Source organism: Curcuma longa, chromosome 12 (assembly GCF_044706935.1).
Source record: "Curcuma longa cultivar G26 ecotype Majalengka, Jawa Barat chromosome 12, ITB_CL_G26_1.1, whole genome shotgun sequence".
Taxonomy (NCBI): Eukaryota; Viridiplantae; Streptophyta; class Magnoliopsida; order Zingiberales; family Zingiberaceae; genus Curcuma; species Curcuma longa.
The window spans coordinates 499,126-520,954 of NC_133872.1; the positions used below are offsets into that span (position 1 = coordinate 499,126).

Genomic DNA, 21,829 nt, shown 5'->3' on the forward strand with positions numbered 1-21,829 from the left:
ATGATAATAAAATGCAGGAGAGTGAAAGGGAGGTGATAGTGGCGTTACTGTTACCGGGAGGTGTATGGTGTTGGCAGATAGGACTGGAAGAGGGCGAGGACGTAAGGGGACACCTGATAGGAATAGGATCCAGTCGATAGGGATAAAAGAGGACCCGACTTAAGTGCGCTGCAGGCTCTGTGTGTGTGTGTTTTTTTTTTGTTTTTTGTTGATAATTTACAAATGCCCCAAAGTTTAACATGTGAAATACAAAATATAAACATCAAATATAACTGTCAATTTAGATTGTATCTATAGTATTAGTCTACTCCACTAAATAATTTAAAAAGTAGATTAACATTTTATCAATCCATTTTAAAATATATTCAGTTGAATTGACTCATGGTGGGCCTAGATTGACTCGCGAATTGAAAAAGTTTATTTATTTATTTTAGATTTTAAAATTAAAATAGAATACTCAATAAATTAGTGGGTTTGATCCGTCTAAATTATAATTCAAATTTAAAAATTTTAACTTGATCAATTTAAATTGTAATCTAAATTAAAATTTTTAATATTTTTTTATTTTTTAACAGACGGGTGGGTTGACCTATCTAACCCGCAACCCATCTTAGATTGAGTTGGATTAAAGATTTTTCAATATGTTAAATTGATAAATCGATCTGTTCCACTCTATCGTATAATAAATTTTTAGTAAGTTGATCTGCTCCACCATAAATTGATCCGTTTAACACCAGATAAACGAAAAGAACAAACAACAATCATTTTACTCAATTTCGCAGGTAGCTTTTAAGATTTCTTATTGTAAGTACCTAACCTTCCTAATGTCAAAATCATATTTTCATTATATTCTTACTCCTTCCTTGTTCAAAAATTTATTATTATTTATTTATATTATCAAATTTAAAATTAAAATATAAATATATTAAATAAATTTTTAACAATACATTAATTTTGATTTGTGTGATTTGAAAATTTTCAAATCCATTAATTAGTTTCGGATAAAATTGACAACTGAATTTAAATAATTCAAAAGCTTAATATTTTTATCCTAAAAATTCACTAATGATGCTGGTTGGTGAGTATCAATCTTAAGTTTTATAATAAATTTATGATAAATTTTATCAACTTTACAAGCTTAAAAATTTATCTGTTCGAATTCAAATTTAAAGATATACATATATTCATCAATCAATTTTAAACAAGATATATGATATGTATTTTTGACATTATAAAACTTAAATACATAAAATAAAAAATTCAGAAATCTACTTACATTATCCAATAATATGGCGATCAGATAGATTTAGTAGGTTAGGCCGGCATAAAGAACTAGAATAATTGAGTGAATCCTAAACGAGCAAAATGGACAAGATGAAACAATCGAATGGGTCTCACGAAATGCAATCTTACAGGAAACTTTTATAAATCGAGCATCCATTAACTCTCTACTTTATTGCACGTTTTAAAGATAAACATTCCCTTCGTTTTTTCTGGATGGGATAATTAGTATGTTCGTTGTCAGCAGAAGACAACCTTGGAAGCCACCGGTCAAAATTCCAAGGACAAAGTGTCAGGAAATAGTTGCAGCACAGTGATCGGCGAAGCCCGGTCGTTACTTTCCTCTCTCTCTCTCCTAATATTCCAAAGACATTCTTATTTTCCTTGCTATTTTTCCTTTTCCTTAATTAGAACAGAAAATAAGGTCCTCGTTTATTCGTGCAAAGTAAAATAATAATTTTGTCAAGCATCAAAATAATTTTTATTATTATATAAAGTTTTCTTTTTATATAGAAATTAATTTTGATTTTTTTATATAATATTAAAAAGTTAAAATTATTTGATGATATTTTTTAAAAAAATATTTGAATTTTATTTTTTTTTAAATATGATGCGTTGTATTTTAGATTTATTTTTAGAATTAAAAATTTTAAAAGAAATAATAAACTCAAAATTAAAAAACAACACTTTAGATATTAAATAATATGATTAATATAGCTTCGACAAAAAAATCAATAAAAATTTTAAAATATTAAATAATTTAACAATTTTATCGATCGAAAAGATTTATTATTCAAATTTAAATATAAAATTTTAATTAATAATTTTATATCTAAAAAATTAAATTTTATACATAAATTTATATATATTTTTAAAAATAAAAATTTTAATAATTTTTTATTAGGATCTCGACATGTGCTTCTTGATTTATCTTGATGATCGACATAAATTTTAATAAGACGAGACTGATTACTTTTAAAATTAATTAATATAAATTAAATATGAGATGTCAACTTAATTTTTTAAAAAAAAATCTCAGTAGTCAAGAAAGTTAGTCGAGCCTAAGACCATCTTCAACCACAAAACCCATTTTGGTGTATTTTCAACACCAATTTGGTGTCATTGCAACACCAAATTTTTTTCAACTCCAACCAATACACACCATTTCCTACACTAAAAGGAATATTCCTTAGAATATTCTATTTTTCCATCTTATAATTTATTATTTAACATATATATTAATTTCAACATATATATTAATTTGTTAAATATTTTTATTGTGATCATAATTATTATTAAAATTAATATTTTTATGGTACATAATAACTAATTTTTATAATATTATATTTTTAATTACAATAAAATAAATATTAGTATCTTCCTTTTTAATTATGGTGGAAATAATTTTTAGTTATTTTAAATATATGTTTACTTTAAAGTTTGTTGCATCTTTAAATTAAATTGTATGCTGGGTATGTTTTTTATATTATGCATTTTGAAATTTTAAATGTTTAATTGTATGTTTGTTATGAAATTATCAATATTATAAATTTTAAAATATTTATAATCTTAATAATATAACAAATATTTTAAATACTACTCATTTAAGTTAATAACTAATATAAATTTATAATATATAAAATTTACAAAAGAAATTTAATTTAATTAAATAATATTAATTTATAATATTTAAGAATATTTTAAATATAGATTAAATATTATAATATATTTATTTAAAATAAATAATTACTTGCACCATTTTGGTGCAAGTGAACAGTGCAGCACCATCCTGGTGTTGGTGCTGCACTGCACCAAAATGGTGTCAAATTTGGGATATCCATTGAAGTTTATTTGATATTTTTTTACATCAAAATGGTAGAATAGGGCATCCATTGGAGATGCTCAAAGTCATCGATATTACACTGCAATCATAAATTGACTCGACGACAATCATACATAGTATCAGATGCCTCGACAAAAGCGAAGCTATCTAAATTCTGATAAGCTTGAAGAACGGTACTGGAGCAGGAGTGTGTTTTTTTTATTATTCTTCACAAAGCATCTGGGAATAAATTAAAGTTTTTGATCAGTATCGTGGTGGTTTCCACTCAGTTCGCTCGATAATGACCATCATTTAAAACCTATTTCTCAGGAAACTTTATCAAATACGGTTAATGTTTAGAAAAATACCATAAAAGATAAATATGCATCCAAATATGATCGATGAGTTACTTCTAAAATTCATGTTTTAAAAAATAAATATGTACTTGAAGTCCCTAGTTAATAGTTTCAGAAAGAAAAATGAGTGAACAATATATGTTCACCTCTGTTTATATTAGTAAATAAATTTACTAATACCAAAAGTTATAATTATATATTCTTATTCATAAAATTATAGATAGATGTTAATATTTACTTACACAAGGAGTTAGTGGCATAATATTTAAAGTTACTAATTAATATTTATTTTTATAGAATTAGTGGGTTAGTGGTTAGGATTAAAAGATAATGAGTAATTTTATAATATGGAGTGTAGGTCAGTGGATGAGAAGTTAACTATTTAATATTAATTTTTGTTTATTCATTTATTGTAATAATTTTTGGGGCAAGAATCAAATTGTCGTTTATCCTTTATAAAATCGTATAGATCTCATTTTTAATTAAAATCAAATGGACGTTCTTTTAATGATTTTATCTTAAAATATCCTTTAATCCAGTATTATTATAGTAGTTATGGATAATTGTTACAACATATAGAAACTACTAAGTAGTTACTCACAACTACTATATATAGGTACCTACCTCACAGCTACTATAAGATATTTAGGATGAAATTGTGATTTAAAATTTGGGATTTATATTTTATAAAACTACTAGTAGTTGCTATAATATTGCAATGTATGTAGGACGAGTTTAAGATTTAGAATTTACATTGTGTAAAAGATATCGAATAGCTACTATAATATATAGAAGGTTCCTAGTAACTACTATAACATGTTTGAAGTGAGTTTAAAATTTTGATTTATACTGTGTAAAAGTTACCCAATAATTGCTAAAATATATAGAAGTTATCCAATAATCGCTATAACGTATTTAAAGTGAGTTTAAGATTTAAAATCTTCAAACAATATTATATCAAAATATTATTTATAAATTTGATCAAAATTATTTAAACTTCATTAAAATTATTTTAAAATTGTTGTAAAAAACTATTATGCAGTTGTTATAATCTTAAATTCTAAATTCACTCTAAATATGTTAGCTATTAGTTAACTTTCACACATTGTAGTAGTTATTCGATAGTTTCTATATGGTATAAATCTTAAAACTAAATATATTGTATCAACTATTAAATACATATTATAATAGTAATGTAACAACTACTAGTAATTGCTACAATAATATTGGATCAGCCGTGGATAAGTCGGTTACCTCCAGAAATAGTCATATTATAATGGTAATTTGATATATAATATTAATTTGATAATTTCTACATACTGTAACATTTATCATTTTTTACAATAATATTGGATCAAGAGTTATTTTAAAAATAAAATGATTGATACTTGGGTTCGGCATCCTAGAGTCATGCCAGGCCTAGCCCTACTATTAACTGGGCCTGGGCCTGGCCTGTCTAGATGGGCCAGGTTGTCAGTAGGAACAAGATCATGAGCTTACGTTTTACCGGCTCCACGTGCGTCATTTGTAGGTTTTAGGTCCGACCCATCGTCACAGGCAGTCTTCGTCTCGAAAGATAAACCCTAACGACTGCCCAGCAATGTCTATGACGGCGGCGACAGGGTTGCTTCGGCGGGTGTCGTCCCATCTCGCTCGTGTACCTCGCCCTTTCCTTCCTTCCGTGTCTTTCGACAGGCTTCTCATTCCGGAATCGTCAGTAGGGGCGGGGCCTCTCCCTGGTTTTTCTTCTCCTGGCTCCATGGAGCTCATGGCCGTCCCAAAAAAAAAGGTGCAATATTTTTTTCTCTCCTCTTACTTTCTTACCCGTCTTATTGCCTTCCACATTTGATCGATTAGTCTTCTTCTGATTTTGGAGTTTTATGGGTTTATTTATGTCTGTTATACCGTGATTTTTCATTTTGCTTTGATTTTTTCTGGCCCATTACTGTTTTTAATGACTCACTTTCTAATTATCTGTTTGATGCCAAGCTTAGGAAAATAAAACATTTAAGTAAAAATTACTTGATAAAAGAGGCATTTCTTCATCTTTCAGGAAAATTTTCAGTTTATTTTGATGTTATTAGCTCGCTTTCGAGACCCCTTTTTTATGTTAATTCTTTTTTTGTTGTGGGCTTCAACAACAATTTGATTGCTTCGTTGTACTTTCTCAATCCTATAACTATGATGTTTGCAAACAGGTTTCTCCTCATAAAAGAGGACTTCGGAATGGACCCAAGGCCCTAAAACCTGTTCCGGTGATCGTTCGTTGCAAGTAAGATCATTTGCATTATGTTATTAACACATTTTTATGAATTTATCAATTATAGATGCAAGTTACTATTTTGCGTTCCATAGGAATACTAAGAAAAATTTGACTTTTCAACGTCTTGAATTTTTCCTTTTTATTACTTTTGTCTATTAGAAAGCATCCCTAAAGCTGATAGGAGTATCTCTTGATAGCTTGGAAGGGCAGTATGTTAATTACAGTTCAAAGACTGTGCAGTAACTTTATGTTTTGTTAAACTTTGAAGATTTCATCAAGTGTGGATTATGTTTACAACTTGTAAATCTTATGATTAATTTTTGTTGATGGGTTCTGACTGCTTGTTTTGTTTCCAAGTTGAAATATTCTTGGTCATTTCCCTTGTCGTCATGCATTTTGTATGTGCTATTTTTACCCAGACAGGGAAATTGGTGCTAATGTGGATTTATTTCTTTTAGGAAGGTCAATGGTGATTTTGTTTGAGTTTCAATAATGTTGTCATTTTTTACCACTGAATGCGATATACCTTTGCAGGAGTTGTGGGCGAGTTAAGTTACCACACTACTACTGTTGCAGTGGAGACAAGGGAAACAATGAAACAACAAATTGATGGAATAAACACAACATTGGACAGAAAGAAAACAGTCAACTAAGAGCCTTTTTACTAGTTGGTGTTTTAAGCCTAAGAAGATTTTATTTCGTTCCTATTTAGTTGCAGGAACTCACAGAGTTCAAGTCTGGAAATGAAGTTTTTATGAATATTTTCAAGAACCAAATTATAATATGGAAAAGCGATGAACTTGCAGATTGTGTTCAATTATCAATGAAAATTTCTGTTTTAAGACTGATATGTGCACAACTTACTTCCATTCTTCTTGGTCAATGATGTTCATTAGCAGATGATGTGTGGAGTGCTGAACAGTCAAGCAGGCATATAGCTCATTTATAGTCCAGCTAAGTATGGGCGGACTTGTAGATATAATTTCTTAAATGTTTGTGTATCAATAACTCAGTTTGACCAGTTATTGGGAAGTGTGTGCTTTGATCTATTTTGGATTATTTTCTTAACTGAAATGTAAAAGCACTCTAACCTGGTGTTTTTGGATCACATTAGTAGCTGCATTTTTGTGTTGAAAAAGCAAAAAAAAAAAATTGTACCTGCAAACCTATGATCAGAATTAAGAACTGAAAACATAAATGTAGAATAGCTGAATGTGCATGGAAGTGTTACTGGAAAGCATAAATATCAGTTCATTTTGATTTACTGTGGTGCAGTTGTGTAGATGAGTAGCATTTTGAAGCATCACCAACATTGACACCAAGTGGCTCACCAGGTCTGAACTACTACTACAGAACCTCCTCCTGCATGTACTTTTCAGATGAATATTTCCTAGTGCTTCTCATGTCGTGTAGTTTTCAGGCCTTTTATACTTCTCATATTCAAATTTGCAAACCAGTAGCGCTTTTTTTATAAAAAAGCAATAACACTTGGTAATTGTCTATGAAAATGTCTTACGTATGGTGCTGGTGCACCTAACTTAAATTTGTATTGTGGACTTTTATTCCATGCTAACAAATGAAATTGCCGTAGCATTGTAGCTTAACATGTGACATACCATATGTATCAGATAGATACTGATCTAACAATATGTTAACTGTTTTTTTTGTTCCAGGCCCACGTATCATGAACCTGCAGTTATCAGCTTTGATATCAAAATCAAGGTTTATCATCTTTGATACCAAATTCTAAGTGATGTATGGCCTTTAATTCACTTTGTTATACTTGTTTATTTCTGAATTGATTCTGAGTTAATTTTCTGAAACATCATTCAATTTTGGAAATTTGATTCTAGTTCTGAAACTTGATTCGTTGTTAAATTTATGGCGGCTTCAGACAAAAAAACTTTATGGCAACTTCAGAGCCTGAAACAGAAACTGGAACTTAATTTATGAATTCATTTTCTGGCTTGTAAACTGAGACTGAATATGTTTCTGATACTGGATTCCAAATGGGCACGTCATGGTGAGAATAGATTTTCAGATTTTTTTTCAGCAGATTTTCAGCGACAGTGATGTGGCAATACTGGATTGTGTTTTCAGATGGTGCTGTATCTAAACTAGCAGCAGTTTTCAGTTTAGTGATCTAAATTAATAGGTTCAACTGAATTTTGTGTTCCCGCTTTGATTCTAAACTTGCAGCAGTTTTGCAGTTTCTACTTCAGTGATCTGAATTAATTCAACTGGATTTGGTTATCTGAACTCATTTTATTAGCTTTAGCTATCTGAATTCAGTTAATTGAAATCACAACGGTGCTTAACCTGAAGTCCCAACGAAGGCGAACTCGGGAGTTTTGAAAACTACAACGGTGTCTCATCTGCATTGCGTTTTTTTTTTATTTACTTTGACGGTGGTGATGGTAAAAATTGAATATTTGAATTATTAAAATAGAAAATGATCAAATTAATTGATGTATGATTAAGTATTTGGTTAAAATTATATCAAATTAATTGAAATCAAATGGAATTCTGTTGAATTTTTAATTAAATTAAATAAATAAAATTTATAAAATATTAAATAATTTAATTAAATTAATTTTTTAAGTATCATAAAAGATTTATTAATTAAGTAGAGATTTATAAATTTATTAGAAAAAATTATTTTTTTCATTTTAATTATTTTAATTTATTTAATTTAAATGAATAAAAAATTGAATCACGGGGAGAGAAAGAACAACCGACATCGAGAGCCTCCGCACTACTTAAACAGCCTTCACTGAGCTGGTCCCGCCGTTCGATGGGTAGAAATTGTCTTCGAATACAACAGGCGCAGCCGCGCAAGCTTGAGAATGGAAAACAAATCTCACCTAATCTTATACCCACTCACGAAGTCCACTTCTGGTTTCGGCTGTGGGCCCCCAACGCGTATTAAAAACGGCAGACTAAGACCGCGGCTTCCCTTGGCGGTTAAAGCGTCGTGCTCACTCACTCACTCACCACCCTTTTCATACGCTTCACGTATAATTATGCCCACTCACTTTTTTTTCCATGGCATTTAATTAACCCAAGAAATAAAGAAACTCTTCTCTTTTTTATTTTGCCTATTTGTTAAAACAATTATTTTAAAATACTTTTATTTAATAAATAATAATAATAATAATAGGAGTCTTCGCGCAAAAACAAGCAAAAGCATGAGACGGCAGGTGGAGGTACTGCTTGGCCTCGAGCTTCAAGCTTCAAGCTTCAAGCAACGACGACAGCTCGTCTTCCCTTAGCTGACCGGTAGCAGGTCCTTTTTTGACAGTGAATGAGTCAATTTACTCTTTAAACCATAAAGTGTGTCGCAGGGCAGCCTACAGAGCAGAGCAAATAGCAATAACAATGAGGGTATATTGGTCTTTTCAATCTGTTCGGAGATGGATTTATTTACCGCGACGTCGTATGCCAGCTTTTTCTGCGCACCCGATGGGTCCCGCTATAACCAGCCTGTTACGTTGCGTTTCATCGGGCCACGTGTTCATTTGGCATCCCAGTGTTTAGTTGCACGTTCTACCCATCGTCGCAGAGTCTTCTTCACCTCTCTCTTCTTCCTCCTCTCCGCGCACTAATCGGAAGAAATCGGCGATAAGGGGGATTTCATAGAGATCTACTCCGCCGTCGCCGTCGCCGCCGCCATGGATCGCCCCTCCGTTGGAGGTGCTGCTGCGTTGCTGCTACTTTACGCCATGTCTGTCGTCGCCGTTGCTGTCTCTGCACCGACCTCCTCGTCTTCTTCACCAGCATCGCGTGGATCTGACCACCCCTCTGCCATCACATTGGCCGGCGTGTCGAATTCTACCGGGCAGATTAACTCCAATTCCGTCCTCGTTGCTCTTCTCGACTCACGGTACACTGAGCTGGCGGAGCTGGTGGAGAAGGCCCTCCTTCTCCCGTCCCTCGAAGCCGCCGTTGGCCGCCATAACCTCACTATCTTTGCACCCAGAAACGAGGCACTCGAGCGGGATCTGGACCCTGAGTTCAAGCGCTTCCTCCTGGAGCCCCGCAATCTCCGCTCTTTGCAGACTCTGCTTCTCTACCACGTTGTCCCCTCCCGTATTGCTGCCGGAGTCTGGCCTCAGGCCCGCCACCCCACCCTTGCTGGGGATCACCTTCACTTGGAGGATAATAAGGTTGGCCTTGCTGCCGTGGCGCACCCGGACGCGGTGGTTCGCCCCGATGGTGTGATCCATGGAATCGAGCGGTTGCTGGTGCCTAGATCCGTGCAGGAGGACTTCAATCGTCGGCGGAGCCTCGCTGCCATTTCTGCTGTGCTTCCTACCGGTGCGCCGGAGGTTGACCCGCGCACCCATCGCCTCAAAAAGCCGGCGCCGCCGGTTCCCCCTGGTGCCCCACCAGTGCTCCCTATCTACGACGCTCTAGCCCCTGGTCCTTCGCTGGCGCCTGCCCCCGCGCCTGGCCCTGGATCCGGCAAGCATTGGTTCGATGGAGAGAGCCAGGTGAAGGACTTCATCCAGACACTCCTCCTTTACGGTGGCTACAACGAGTTCGCCGACATCCTAGTTAACCTTACGTCGCTCGCTGTCGAGATGGGCCGATTAGTGTCGGAGGGCTACGTGCTGACCGTACTGGCGCCGAGCGACGACGCCATGGGGAGGTTGACGGCGGACCAGCTCAGCGAGCCTGGCGCGCCGGAGGCCATCATGTACTACCACCTCATCCCGGAGTACCAGACGGAGGAGAGTATGTACAACGCTGTGCGAAGGTTCGGGAAAGTGCGCTACGACACTCTGCGGCTGCCACACAAGGTGGTGGCGCGCGAGGCTGACGGCTCCGTCAAATTCGGCTCTGGCGAGGGCTCAGCCTACTTATTTGACCCCGACATCTACACCGACGGCCGCATCTCCGTCCAGGGTATCGATGCAGTCCTCTTCCCACCAGACGAGACGCCGCCAGCCACTCCCCTTTCCCCCGCCGCCCGCAAGGCCGAAATCGCCCAGGTCAAATCCAAGTCCAAGCTCAAAGCCAAGCTCAGAAGAGGTAACTACTGTGCTCCTCTTATTCTTACCTGTCTGTGCAAGGTGATCGCTAGCGATGCTTTCCGGCACCGGCGGCCGGCGGCCATTCCCGCAAGATTCCTTTTTTATACAATTTTTACTTCATTTAAATTCACTACATTTTATCGAAAATTAAATAAGTTATAGTCTTTAAGATTAGTAGTTTGAAGCATCAATTCGCTGTTTTATAATTGTCGAAGGCATATATCAGTCGTCGGTGCGAATTGTCGGTGGAGTTTATGCTTTGTGGTGAAGGAATACTCATCTTTCTTGCAAATCGCCTCTTTGCTTTCTTCCTTTTTGTTTTTTAATCTTTTGTTGTTTTTTTTTGTTTTCCACATAAAAGTAATTTGTAGTTGTTAACCGATGTGAAAGATGCTTGACCAGTTCAACTATTGTTCATTGTTTGCGTAGCGTTAGTTGATTTGTCACCTCCAAAGTTTTAGAATGCATATAATTTTCATTCTTTTGGTAGCTTTATAAAACGCACCCAAGTTTGATTTTTTTTGCTTCGAACTGACATTTTAACTTCTCATGAAAATGACATTAGCATTTCAATTGAGTTGGTGAATAGATACTTTTCCTATAATGTTATCTTGTTAATTATGCAGTCTAGACTAATTAAGACATGCTTGCAATGATTCAATGCAGGTAAATTATTAGAAATTGGATGCAATTTGCTTGGGGTGATGGGTCAACGCTCGAAGTTTGTCACCTGCCAATAGACAGAGAATGAAATAAGATCGAAGGTAAAAAACAAAAATGGATGCACCTCTGCCCCCTCCGTTGTTTAGATAATAAAACTGTTCTTTCACAGTGAGGGATGAATTGTATTTGCATATTTGTAAAGGAAATGTTCTTTTTGTATTGATTGTCATCATACTTGTTTTGATACAAAGTCAAATTCCAGATAATGGTCTCAAAAGATTTCCTTCTTATTCATTTGCTTGCTTAATAATGAGTACTGTTTTTTGGATTTCTTTTGAGGAACAAGCCTAATAATTTGAGAAGTGGACGAATTATTGGTAAGAAAGTAAGCAGCTGTAGGACTTAATCATGGGCTATTAAATATGAAATTAAATTTTTGGAGTTTAATCATAGCTGTATATCATGTAATATTGTCTTCATTCTGCCGCCAGCCGTAGTGGATTAAATTTTTGGAGTTTAATCATAGCTGTATATCATGTAATATTTTTAATTATGATGATGTGGATTAATTTCTTTTAGAGGGAAGAAAATTTAAAAAAAAAATGATAAATCTCAGTCAGTTTCATGGACTCAATCTTTGGGGGTGGCCGGTCCAGTCCCACGTTTCATGGACTCAATTTCTGGGGGTGACCGGTCCGGTCCCACGGAAGTTTTTCACCGACCACTAGGGTAAATCGGGAAGCGCATACGGCGGCCAATCCAGATGCCCAGCATCCTTTGATTGTGTTCCCCATTTGGAAGAAAATTCGAACCGTAGGTCCCTGGATCAAGAAAAGGGAAGAGAATTTTAGAATCTTGATTAGGAGCGATGTATCATTCTTATTTTTTAATTTATCTTGATAATAGATGATAATTTTCATAATATCGAATCAATCATTTTCAAAATTAATCCGTTCGAAAGAATTAAATATTGATTTTTAATTTTTAACTAGGATGTATTATAGATTAATTTTTTTCAAGTGGAAAAATAATCCTAAAAAGGCTGATTATGAAGTGATGTATCATTTGTGCTTCTTGATTTATTTTGAAGATGATGGAAATTTTTATAAGATCAAATTGGTGGCTTTCAAAATTAATTAATCGATTCAAAAAACAAATACCAGAGAATAATAATAATATGCAAAATAATCAGAGTAATAAAAATGCTGAGAGAATAAACAAATACGAGATCATTTGGTTTCTCTGGATACAAACTGAAACTAACAGCCATTGCCTGGAGAAACCTCAGTTGCTTGCTACCAACAAAGAGAACAGTGATGAGACCAAGACCAGGAGACCTGTGGACGATCATGTTCTTAAAATAAATAAAGAAAATGATTTAGTTTTTGGACATTCAAATACAACTTGATCATACTTTGCAATTCTAGGAGTATCAATGCACACTGTAAATCGTAATGAAATCCAAACTATTTTGCAGCCTTAAGATACAACAACATAGGGACTCAGTTCCTAAACTCTGTGAATGATAATTACAAAAGGAATAAGAACCTTAGTATCCACAAGTCCTCTGTATCTAGACTCTTCATCTTCCCCCATTTCAGATACAAACACTTAAGAATACTGAAACTCCGAGTGAATACTTGACTTTCCTATAGATCGTATGTAAATATCTTTAGGAGTAATTGTATCTTTGGGCACTCGTACCCAAGTGTGAGTGGCATAATCCAAAACTACCTTGTTAGCTAATATTTAATGTGCTCGGAAAGCAATACTGAAACTAGTTTGCATCCCTTTCTTGCCAAATCCAGCATCTCCTTTATGCATCATCGCGACAAATTCATTGTAATCTATGCGTCCATCCTGCAAAAAGGGAAAGGAAAAAAATGAGAAATTTCTCCTCTTAATGTAGATTTTATCAGCAAGAAACAATAGTAGATGACATAAGCTTTACATTATCTTGATCAACTTCTCTGATCATATCCTCTAGCTTCACATCTTTGATACCAAACTCTTCACATGCTTGTTGCAATTCATCTTGAGTTATATAGCCACTCCCATCTTTGTCAAAATATGAGAAGGCAGCAAACAAGTGATCCTCCCTCTCTATCTTATTTAGATGCAAAGTAGCAGCAACAAACTCGCCATAGTCAATAGTCCCACTGTTATCAACATCTGCCTAAAATTTTCAAATACCAAAGACCCCCAAAAAAATGATTAGGAAGAGTTTTGAGTTAATAGACTCAACAGAATCTTATCATATGTTTTGCATTCAACACGCATTCTCAAAACAATGCGGTGATCATGATACATGCAGCATTTGTGGCTGATATTAGGAAAGGAATATGTTTCTTTAGCAGAATCCTGATTGTCACTACAGACCATGAAAAATCTTGCATTTTTAAAATACTTACAGCCTGCATAAGTGCATAAATTTCCGACTCCTTTAGATTAGCACCAATTCTTTCTAAACCAGCCTTGAGTTCTTCGAATGATATTTGTCCACTATTGTCTGTGTCTATCATCTTAAACATTTGCTTTAGGCCAGCAATTTCATCCTCTGAAAGTTGTTCAGCAATTACCTACAAAAGCTCATCTTGGATAATAGATTTGGAGAAAATGGAGTTTGATGAAAAACATACCATAGCATCAAAAAATTGGAACTTTTGAGATTATAATAATGAGAATAGGAACTATTTGGAAAAAATAATCTTTGTAATGTTTGTAACATGCATAAATATGCATGAAATGGCCAAAATTGGTGAAAATGCTGTAATCTTTCAGAGCTAAATGATAACTTCTTCAGTTGGTTTGTCCAAGAAACATAAGTAAGCATCCTAGCGGTATTAAATTGTAGTACATTTTCCATAAACAATTTCAAAGCTTACTCTTATAGCCATCTTTTTCAGCTTGTTCATTGCAGAGAATTGCTTCAGTCGAGATAAAACAGCAGAGTCCAGAGGCTTATCAGGAGCCAATCCATCTATCTGAACCCATGGATGACCTGAGAGGAAACCAGGAGCAAACTAAGTTCATCATAGAAATGTTTCTATAATAGGGTTTAGTTGTCATAACATCAACATTCTCAAAGGTGCATTTACCATGCTAGCTGAATAACAAAACTGTCATGTGGATGTATTGCTAATCATGAAACAGAGAGAATAAGATCCAACAACAGAGCTACGCTGACCATGATAGGCAGACTACAAGAGTTTTTCATGTGGATGTGTTGGTTTACATGCAATAGATAAAATAGAACCATACAGAGAAATGCAAATAATCACACTTGAATACAAGTTGATGATTTTACATAAAAGTTTAATGCATCAGAACTAATAATAATGCTTACGCAAAACATCATGGGCATTCAACCGCCTCTTGGGGTCCCTAACAAGCATTCTTCTTACAAGATCTTTGGCACTTTCAGAGATGCTAGGCCATGGGTCTGACTGAAAATCAAGAGAGCCATGTAAAACCTCTTCAAATATACCTTGCTCAGTTTCTGTGAGTAATATTCATTTTAGAAGATATTAGTGCAGAATATTATAGACAAATTGGTGTATATATGGTAAATAAACAAACAGAATAAGTTTGGTAATATATACTCATAAAACTAGAGATGAATTTTCACCAGCCCAAAATGGCGGAACACCACTAAGAAGAATATAAATGATAACCCCAGCACTCCAAATATCTGCCTCAGGACCATAACGCTTTTTTAGGACTTCAGGAGCAACATAATAAGGACTACCGACCACATCAGTGAATATCTCTCCTGAAATAGAGAACTTGTTCATCATTAAACTGGAAGAAAATTTCATAGATGAGATCGCCATGACTCCACGAAATTAGAGTGGATTGATAATGTATTATTGTGTGTTATCATGCTTTCTATGAGATAAGTCATACTTAAACAATTTCATGCTATCTAGGATACTCAAATTGTATGATTCATTTAGATGTTTTTAGATGAGTTTATGGATTTTGAAGCACAACACTAAAAACTCTGTAACTCAAGCTGAGATAAATACCAAATAAAATATAGTGACAATATGAACAGTCAAGTTAGAGTACTTCAATTTTGCTTAGTACCATTGTATTTACCTGAGGCAACAGTTATGATGCGAGAAAGTTTAATTCCAAGATTGTAACAGTTGCATTCTAATTTCACACGAAATGCTTTATTACAAATTCTTCTAAATACAAAAGATATAATGATCTAATCCAATATTTAAAAGATTTTGAACATCAAAATCCACATGGAAGCCAAATCAAATTCTTATATGGCCAATTATGTTTAGCTGATGAATCCTGTATCTGAAGTTCCTGATTAGTACTACAATCAAGATGCAAGTCAAGGTTTCATGAATCAACTAAAATGTCTGATGGTCTAAGATAATTCCTAATGAAAATTCAAAATGAAAGACCTGCAGAATTGCTTATGATTAAAAATAATATGCAATTTAGACCAAAATCACAAGCACAAAAAAGCAAACATGCACCTTGAGCTTCTTCATAAGTTCATATCAAAACTAACAAGAAGAAAACTCAAAGAACAAGATACCTGGTCGGAAGAAAATGGACAATCCAAAATCAATGGTCTTTAGAGGTGCGTCCTCCATTTGGTTAACAAAAAGAAAATTTTCCGGCTTCAAATCACGATGCATGACTCCCATTGAATGACAAGCTTGTACAACACCTACGATGAGTCTTGCGAGCTCTGCTGCCTTTCTTTCTGTGTAATGCCCCTTCTGAATGATCCTGTCAAACAGCTCGCCCCCAGCACACAGCTCCATGACAACATGAACAGCCACTGCGTCTTCATAAGCCTCCTTGATGGAAATGACGTTTGGGTGGCCGGCCAAATGATGCATTATCTGGATTTCTCTCCTTACATCCTCCACATCCTCTTCCGTCGTCAACTTTCTCTTCAAAATGGACTTGCAAGCAAACTCCTTACCAGTTGCCTTCTCTCCGCAGAGATATGTAGTACCAAATTGTCCCTGTCCGAGCTTCCTACCCAAGCTGTAAAGATCCTTCAAATTTTCGGTTTGGCGCTTCAATACGAAGTCTGCCTGAAGCCCTGCGACACTGGAAGCTCTCTTGACATGGGTGGGCCTCTTGGGTCGGTCCGTTGACGATCTGCTAGGTGCCGGCTTGGCTTCCACTTCCGGGACCTTTACAGGCTTCTGCTCATCTTCATGGATCTTAAGCGGTTGGGGCGCTTTGGTGTCTGCTTTAACTGGCGAGGGCTTGGTTGAGGAACCCTCGCCGGAGCGTTTGCTACCAGAAGCTGGAAGAGCGTCCTGATTTGCTCGGCTACGCCAAACCGTAGCGGATAATGATTGGAAGAATCCATTTTTCGATAGGCTGGGTCCAATACACACATTCCCCATCTTGATTCAGGAATCAATATTCCCGGCACTGCCTCTTCAGCATTGGATCGAACTTCTCGTGGGATTCCGGAAAAACTAAACCCCACGCCTTAGGTCGATCAAATCCCTACCTTTGCTGCAACTTCGAAACAAGACCACATAAAAATTGGATCTTGCAACAACGATGCGCATGCAACCTTAACAAACCGATTCAAATGAAGAACAACGAGGAGGAACCGACAAAATCTCCTTTAGGCATCGATAGGCCATTCAAAAACATTTGAAGAACCGAAATGAAACGAAGGGGGAGATGGCGACAAGTCCCCCGTCCGATTCAGAATGGCCAAGTTTGGCCTTGCGACGAATCCTGCGAAGCGAATGCGGATCGGAGGTGATCTCACGCCGGGACTGGTACTCGCGAAGAGGGGAAGGAGGGCGGGAAGAGGAGGAGAACGGAAACGGGAAGAGGACGTATCGAGGTCAACGGAAACCGGCAGCTTTTTTCATTCGCATCTCAATTCTCATGGCCGATTTATTCGGCTCTATCACGAACCAAAACGATGGATATTAATGAATTCTTTTTATTTAATTAATCAGTAAATCATATGCATGATCCAAGATCATTCTATTTTAATTTGTGCTTTAAAATATTGAAAAAAAAAAGATTTAGAAATAGAATTGCATATAACGGCCGTGACTAACCTTTTGTTTTATTAATTTATATTTATTTAATTTATTTTTTTACCTTAAATTTCTCCTCGTGCCGCGAAGTTTACCTCGGCCCTTTCCATACTCTCTGCTCTCGCTCGTGTTTGTTTCGCCGATCGATCCCTCGATCGAACTCTGCACTCTCCGATCGTTTCGACCGGAAACGAGAGTTTTTTCTTAGGGTTGAGAGCGAGCGCGTCGTGGTGGAGATTTGGCGTTTCGTCTGCAATCATCGAGGGATTTCCCGGTGCTTTCGCCGCTTCGAAATAGTCCGCCGGCTGAAATTGCAGAGATCGGAGATGGAAGGGGCCGGAGGTGACCTTGAGCTCGTTTTGGAGGATGGTGAAGAACTGGGAGAATGCATTTCATCCATGGGATGGGAGGTCGCATTCGATGTGTTCGACGTGAGTAAAGAATTCCTTCTCTCGCATTCTGCTATTTGTCATCATGTTTCCTCTTCGACCTACTGCTGAGCTGATGTCCTTCCGAATTTGCCTTAAAAATTGGTGATCGTTAGGGGCTTTCTTGCCCAGATTGCTTAGTTTTTGTTACAGTTGATGCACGATTCAACTCGACGCTAATATCGAATTTCAAAATTTTGGCATAAGGTGAAAAATTAGTCTTTTGGTTGATGCATGTTAAGGTAAATATTGTTCTTTGTCTATGTGTTATGGGGAAGCCCATTTGTGAAATAATCAAGACCTTTCAATTTCATGCAATGTGCGTATGTATGGTTTAGTCTTGTTCCAATCCCAGCTTTTGTTATTGTTAGAAATATTGTTTCTATTAAGTTATGATCTACGTGGAGTCATGTCAAAAATTTCAAGAAAAATAAAAGAGGAGAGATCTAAATCATAAGAATAATGGTAGAGTACAAGTACAGTTTCCTTAGCTGTTCTTCTTCGTATTAATGCTGTGAAGCCTGATTAATTGTATTGATCAGTTGTCCTTTGAGAATTCTATATGTTTAAATAGTACTCTTGGTGTTGGTACGATGGTACCTTACAGCTGGAGAACTCTGTGCTTTATTTTTCAAATCAATAGTTTTAATTTAATCTTTCCGGCTTAGTCAACCAGCTGCATGTCTCCCACCACTTCACCAGCCTTTACCACTTATTTCCTGATAGTTTTGCTTTGAATCTAGTTTTTTGGCCGTCCTCCACATTTCCTAATATTATATGTCATGTTTAGATTTTGATATTTGGATTGTTTCAGATATGTACATAGATTACATTTTACTTTTTAGTTTTTAGTTCCATTCTCAAAAATAAAATGCGTTTCCTTGAGAAAAGTGGAGAGCAAGATCTTTGATGGAGATAGACTACATTTTCTGAAAGTCTTAATTGGGATTCTTTAAATCTTGTATCCTCAGTTATTTAATTTGTTTCTAGTGAATAAGTTAATGATGAGATAGATTCACTCTGCTTGAAAATATATCACATAATATACCTTGAATCTATTCATGTTTGAACTCAGTATCTTGTCTAGGACTCGATCCCTATCGCCAAGAACAAGAAATCTCTTCTCTGAGTGGCATCAATGAATTTGCCCTTCAAAGAATTATTGACAAAACATAAGTGAGCCAACTGCAACATTCTCTCAATAGCACCTAATTAAATCAGTTGACACATAACGATAAAAGTTATGATAAGAAGTCAAGCCAAGCCAATCCAATCCAAGCATTAACAAAACCGACGATAGTCAAGAATCTGCTTAGTACATTGCATTGCTAATATTACTAGCGCAATTTAGCAGAAGCAGGAACAAAAAGACAACAGTAGAATTTAGAATAAGTATTCTGCTTATTGCTGTGCACACTGCACTCTCTGGGCACCACCTCCATGGGGGTCGTCGTCTTCCTCATAGGCTTCCTGTGCCTGAGCTTGCTTCCTCCGCATTTCTTCCTCAATATTGACATCATGTAATGTTGTTTCTTCACACTCATCTAGTTCCATGTCAGTCATCTGTGCACCCGGCTTTGGCGGTAGCACTGCCTCCAGAGCTTTGCACTGATCTGGTGTCAATGAATCAGGGAAGTCGACACTGAAATGGATGTAGAGCTTCCCCTTCATGAAGGGCCTCTGGTACATAGGCATGCCCTCATCGTTTATTGCTTTGAATTGATCTGCATCAATCATTATTTCCAAGCATTAAGGATGCACCGAACCAATACCATCAAATATAAACAGATTAATTGCCAAGACTTTACGGTTCCTACGTAGGGTGAAACTGTGATGCTTACCAGGCTTTACAACTTCCCCGGGATTAGACTTGATGAGCAATTGTCTGTTATCCAAGTGGGTCAAAACAAATTGGAAGCCACAGAGCGCTTCAGTGAGGGATAGTGTGTGTTCATAAAAGAGATCGTCTGCCTTTCTCTTGAATTTTGGGTGTTCCTTTTGTTGAAGGACAAACACAATGTCTCCGGTCACTGTATCAGGCTGCAAAACCATGTTTGTATAAACTATCATCGCATGTTCAGATTCTAACAGAGATTAATTGAACCGCTGAAGGAAGGAAGAATAGAACATACTGCTTCATCTGCCTCTCCAGGGAAGGTTATCTTTTGGCCATTCTGCATACCCTTCTCCACCACAACCTCCAATACTTTCTTTTCCTGCACGACCTTCTCACCTTTACATTTTGGACATCGGTCCTTGTCATTGATCGTCTCCCCAGTCCCCTTGCAATCGTTGCAAGCGTGTTGCATTTGTTGTATCATGCCAGGTCCCAACTGCCGAATTGTTACCTTCATGCCAGAACCTTGACAGCCAGAGCACTTAGCTGAAGCACCAGACTTAGAACCCTTCCTGCAGGAAATTAAAATACGAGTAAACACCCGTCTACTAAAACTGTGTGATATTAGCAATTGCCACGAGTTGCATAATAGACAGTTCACCCGCTGCATTTTTGACAGATGACATTCCGAGAAAGAGAGAGCTTCTTAGAAGTTCCATTGTACAGATCTTCCAATGACACCTTAAGGGGATGGATAACATCATCTCCCCTCCTTTGCCTTCGTCCACGGCTGCTACCACCTCCTGGACATTAGAAGTAACAAAATATTGAGGAACAATAGCAACCAATTTTTGGATTACTTATTAACAACGAGAGAGAGGTCCAAACATACCTCCAAAAGGACTCCCTCCAAAAAATGACTCGAAGATATCAAATGGATTGTGGCCACCACCGCCACCACCCATTCCCTCCTTGAGGGCATCTTCGCCATACTGATCATAGATTTCACGCTTCTCAGGGTCACTGAGAACCTCATAAGCCTGGGCCAACTCCTTGAACTGTAAAAACATTATAGATTATCATTGCCTCAGTCTGATTCGTGAAATGAATTGGCTACCTCAACTAATTGATCTAGAAACGTCCGAGGACGGATAGGAACAAACTCAACTTTAAAAACTTCCAACTAAGAAATCTACGCATCCAAGAGATTCTAGAACAAATCGACATCACAAGCTTGCTCGTTTGGGGCAAGTATTAAAATATTGATCACATTGCCAGTATCTTAAAAAAAATTTTAAAAAACTATATCTTAATCCAAGAACCAAAGACCAGACAACTGTTATTGGAAACTTGAGCAAGATTAGAGGAAAACAATGATTCATCTTGATTAACAGAAAGCATGGTTAGATGGCATTGAAACCTATAAATAAAAACCAAATGCAAAAATTACATTTTTATTCATAAAGCCATTATGTAAAAGAAGTAGCTTTCGCTGGCTTTCAGATCTACGTAACTACGTTCAGCCTTTGCACTCAGGGAATCCTAAATTATAACCCCACGAATGGGAAACAAGAAAAGCACCGTTAAAAATAGCAGCCAATCCATTCACGAATAAACATGAGTAGCAAAGCAGCATAAAGATGGAATATTTGCACATATAGCAGTAGCAGACGAAAAGAAATAATAATTAATCGAACAAAGAAATCCTATGCAAATAAACACAGATCGCGTCGACTTACAAAGAAAGATCAGCAAATCCTTACCTTCTCGGGATCGCCTCCCTTATCAGGATGGTTTTTGATAGCGGCCTTCCGATAAGCCTTCTTGAGATCCTCTTGCGAAGCTGTCTTCGGAACCCCAAGGACCTCGTAGTACCTGGTATTATCACTCTTCTTCGGCGCCCTCCCAAACATCTTGCCGACGAAATCTCAACCGATCAAACAAAAATCGGGAAGAAACGAAAAACCACAAACTCGGCGCCCTAGTCGTCCTCCGATCGGTACAATACCACTGCGGCAAGGCCTAATCACGCACGCGGAGGAAGAGGAGGAGGCAGCCGCGATTGCAAGAAACCCTATCGATGCGGAAGT

At 36.5% G+C, this 21,829-nt stretch overlaps 4 protein-coding genes across 6 annotated transcripts; 2 read left to right on the forward strand and 2 right to left on the reverse strand.

The window, feature by feature from the left end:
- The first annotated feature begins 4,999 nt into the window (after window positions 1–4,999).
- LOC141843521 (uncharacterized) lies at window positions 5,000–7,525 on the forward strand. Of its 3 annotated transcripts, XR_012603030.1 has the most exons (5): window positions 5,000–5,248; window positions 5,658–5,731; window positions 6,257–6,389; window positions 6,998–7,056; window positions 7,396–7,525. XR_012603030.1 is itself a non-coding variant. In XM_074731572.1 (3 exons), the coding sequence occupies exons 1-3, from the start codon at window positions 5,060–5,062 to the stop codon at window positions 6,330–6,332; spliced, it is 339 nt and encodes a 112-aa protein (XP_074587673.1). In that variant the 5' UTR covers window positions 5,000–5,059; the 3' UTR covers window positions 6,333–6,967. The 3 variants fall into 3 exon arrangements, 1 of the variants encoding a protein (XP_074587673.1); XR_012603029.1 differs by lacking the exon at window positions 7,396–7,525 and having other exon boundaries at window positions 6,998–7,128; XM_074731572.1 differs by lacking the exons at window positions 6,998–7,056; window positions 7,396–7,525 and having other exon boundaries at window positions 6,257–6,967.
- Window positions 7,526–9,229: 1,704 nt separating this feature from the next.
- On the forward strand, window positions 9,230–11,715 carry LOC141843033 (fasciclin-like arabinogalactan protein 15). Its single transcript, XM_074731044.1, has 2 exons — window positions 9,230–10,756; window positions 11,425–11,715. Exons 1-2 carry the CDS (start codon window positions 9,394–9,396, stop codon window positions 11,496–11,498), a joined length of 1,437 nt encoding a protein of 478 aa, XP_074587145.1. The 5' UTR covers window positions 9,230–9,393; the 3' UTR covers window positions 11,499–11,715.
- A 1,180-nt stretch (window positions 11,716–12,895) lies between these two features.
- LOC141843032 (calcium-dependent protein kinase 10-like) lies at window positions 12,896–17,272 on the reverse strand. Its single transcript, XM_074731043.1, has 7 exons — window positions 15,983–17,272; window positions 15,050–15,193; window positions 14,768–14,920; window positions 14,307–14,422; window positions 13,833–14,000; window positions 13,373–13,597; window positions 12,896–13,281 (listed from the first exon to the last, which is right to left on the reverse strand). The coding sequence occupies exons 1-7, from the start codon at window positions 16,812–16,814 to the stop codon at window positions 13,171–13,173; spliced, it is 1,749 nt and encodes a 582-aa protein (XP_074587144.1). The 5' UTR covers window positions 16,815–17,272; the 3' UTR covers window positions 12,896–13,170.
- A 1,851-nt stretch (window positions 17,273–19,123) lies between these two features.
- LOC141842997 (dnaJ protein homolog) lies at window positions 19,124–21,829 on the reverse strand. Its single transcript, XM_074731009.1, has 6 exons — window positions 21,503–21,829; window positions 20,632–20,797; window positions 20,401–20,542; window positions 20,035–20,311; window positions 19,744–19,942; window positions 19,124–19,626 (listed from the first exon to the last, which is right to left on the reverse strand). The coding sequence occupies exons 1-6, from the start codon at window positions 21,650–21,652 to the stop codon at window positions 19,304–19,306; spliced, it is 1,257 nt and encodes a 418-aa protein (XP_074587110.1). The 5' UTR covers window positions 21,653–21,829; the 3' UTR covers window positions 19,124–19,303.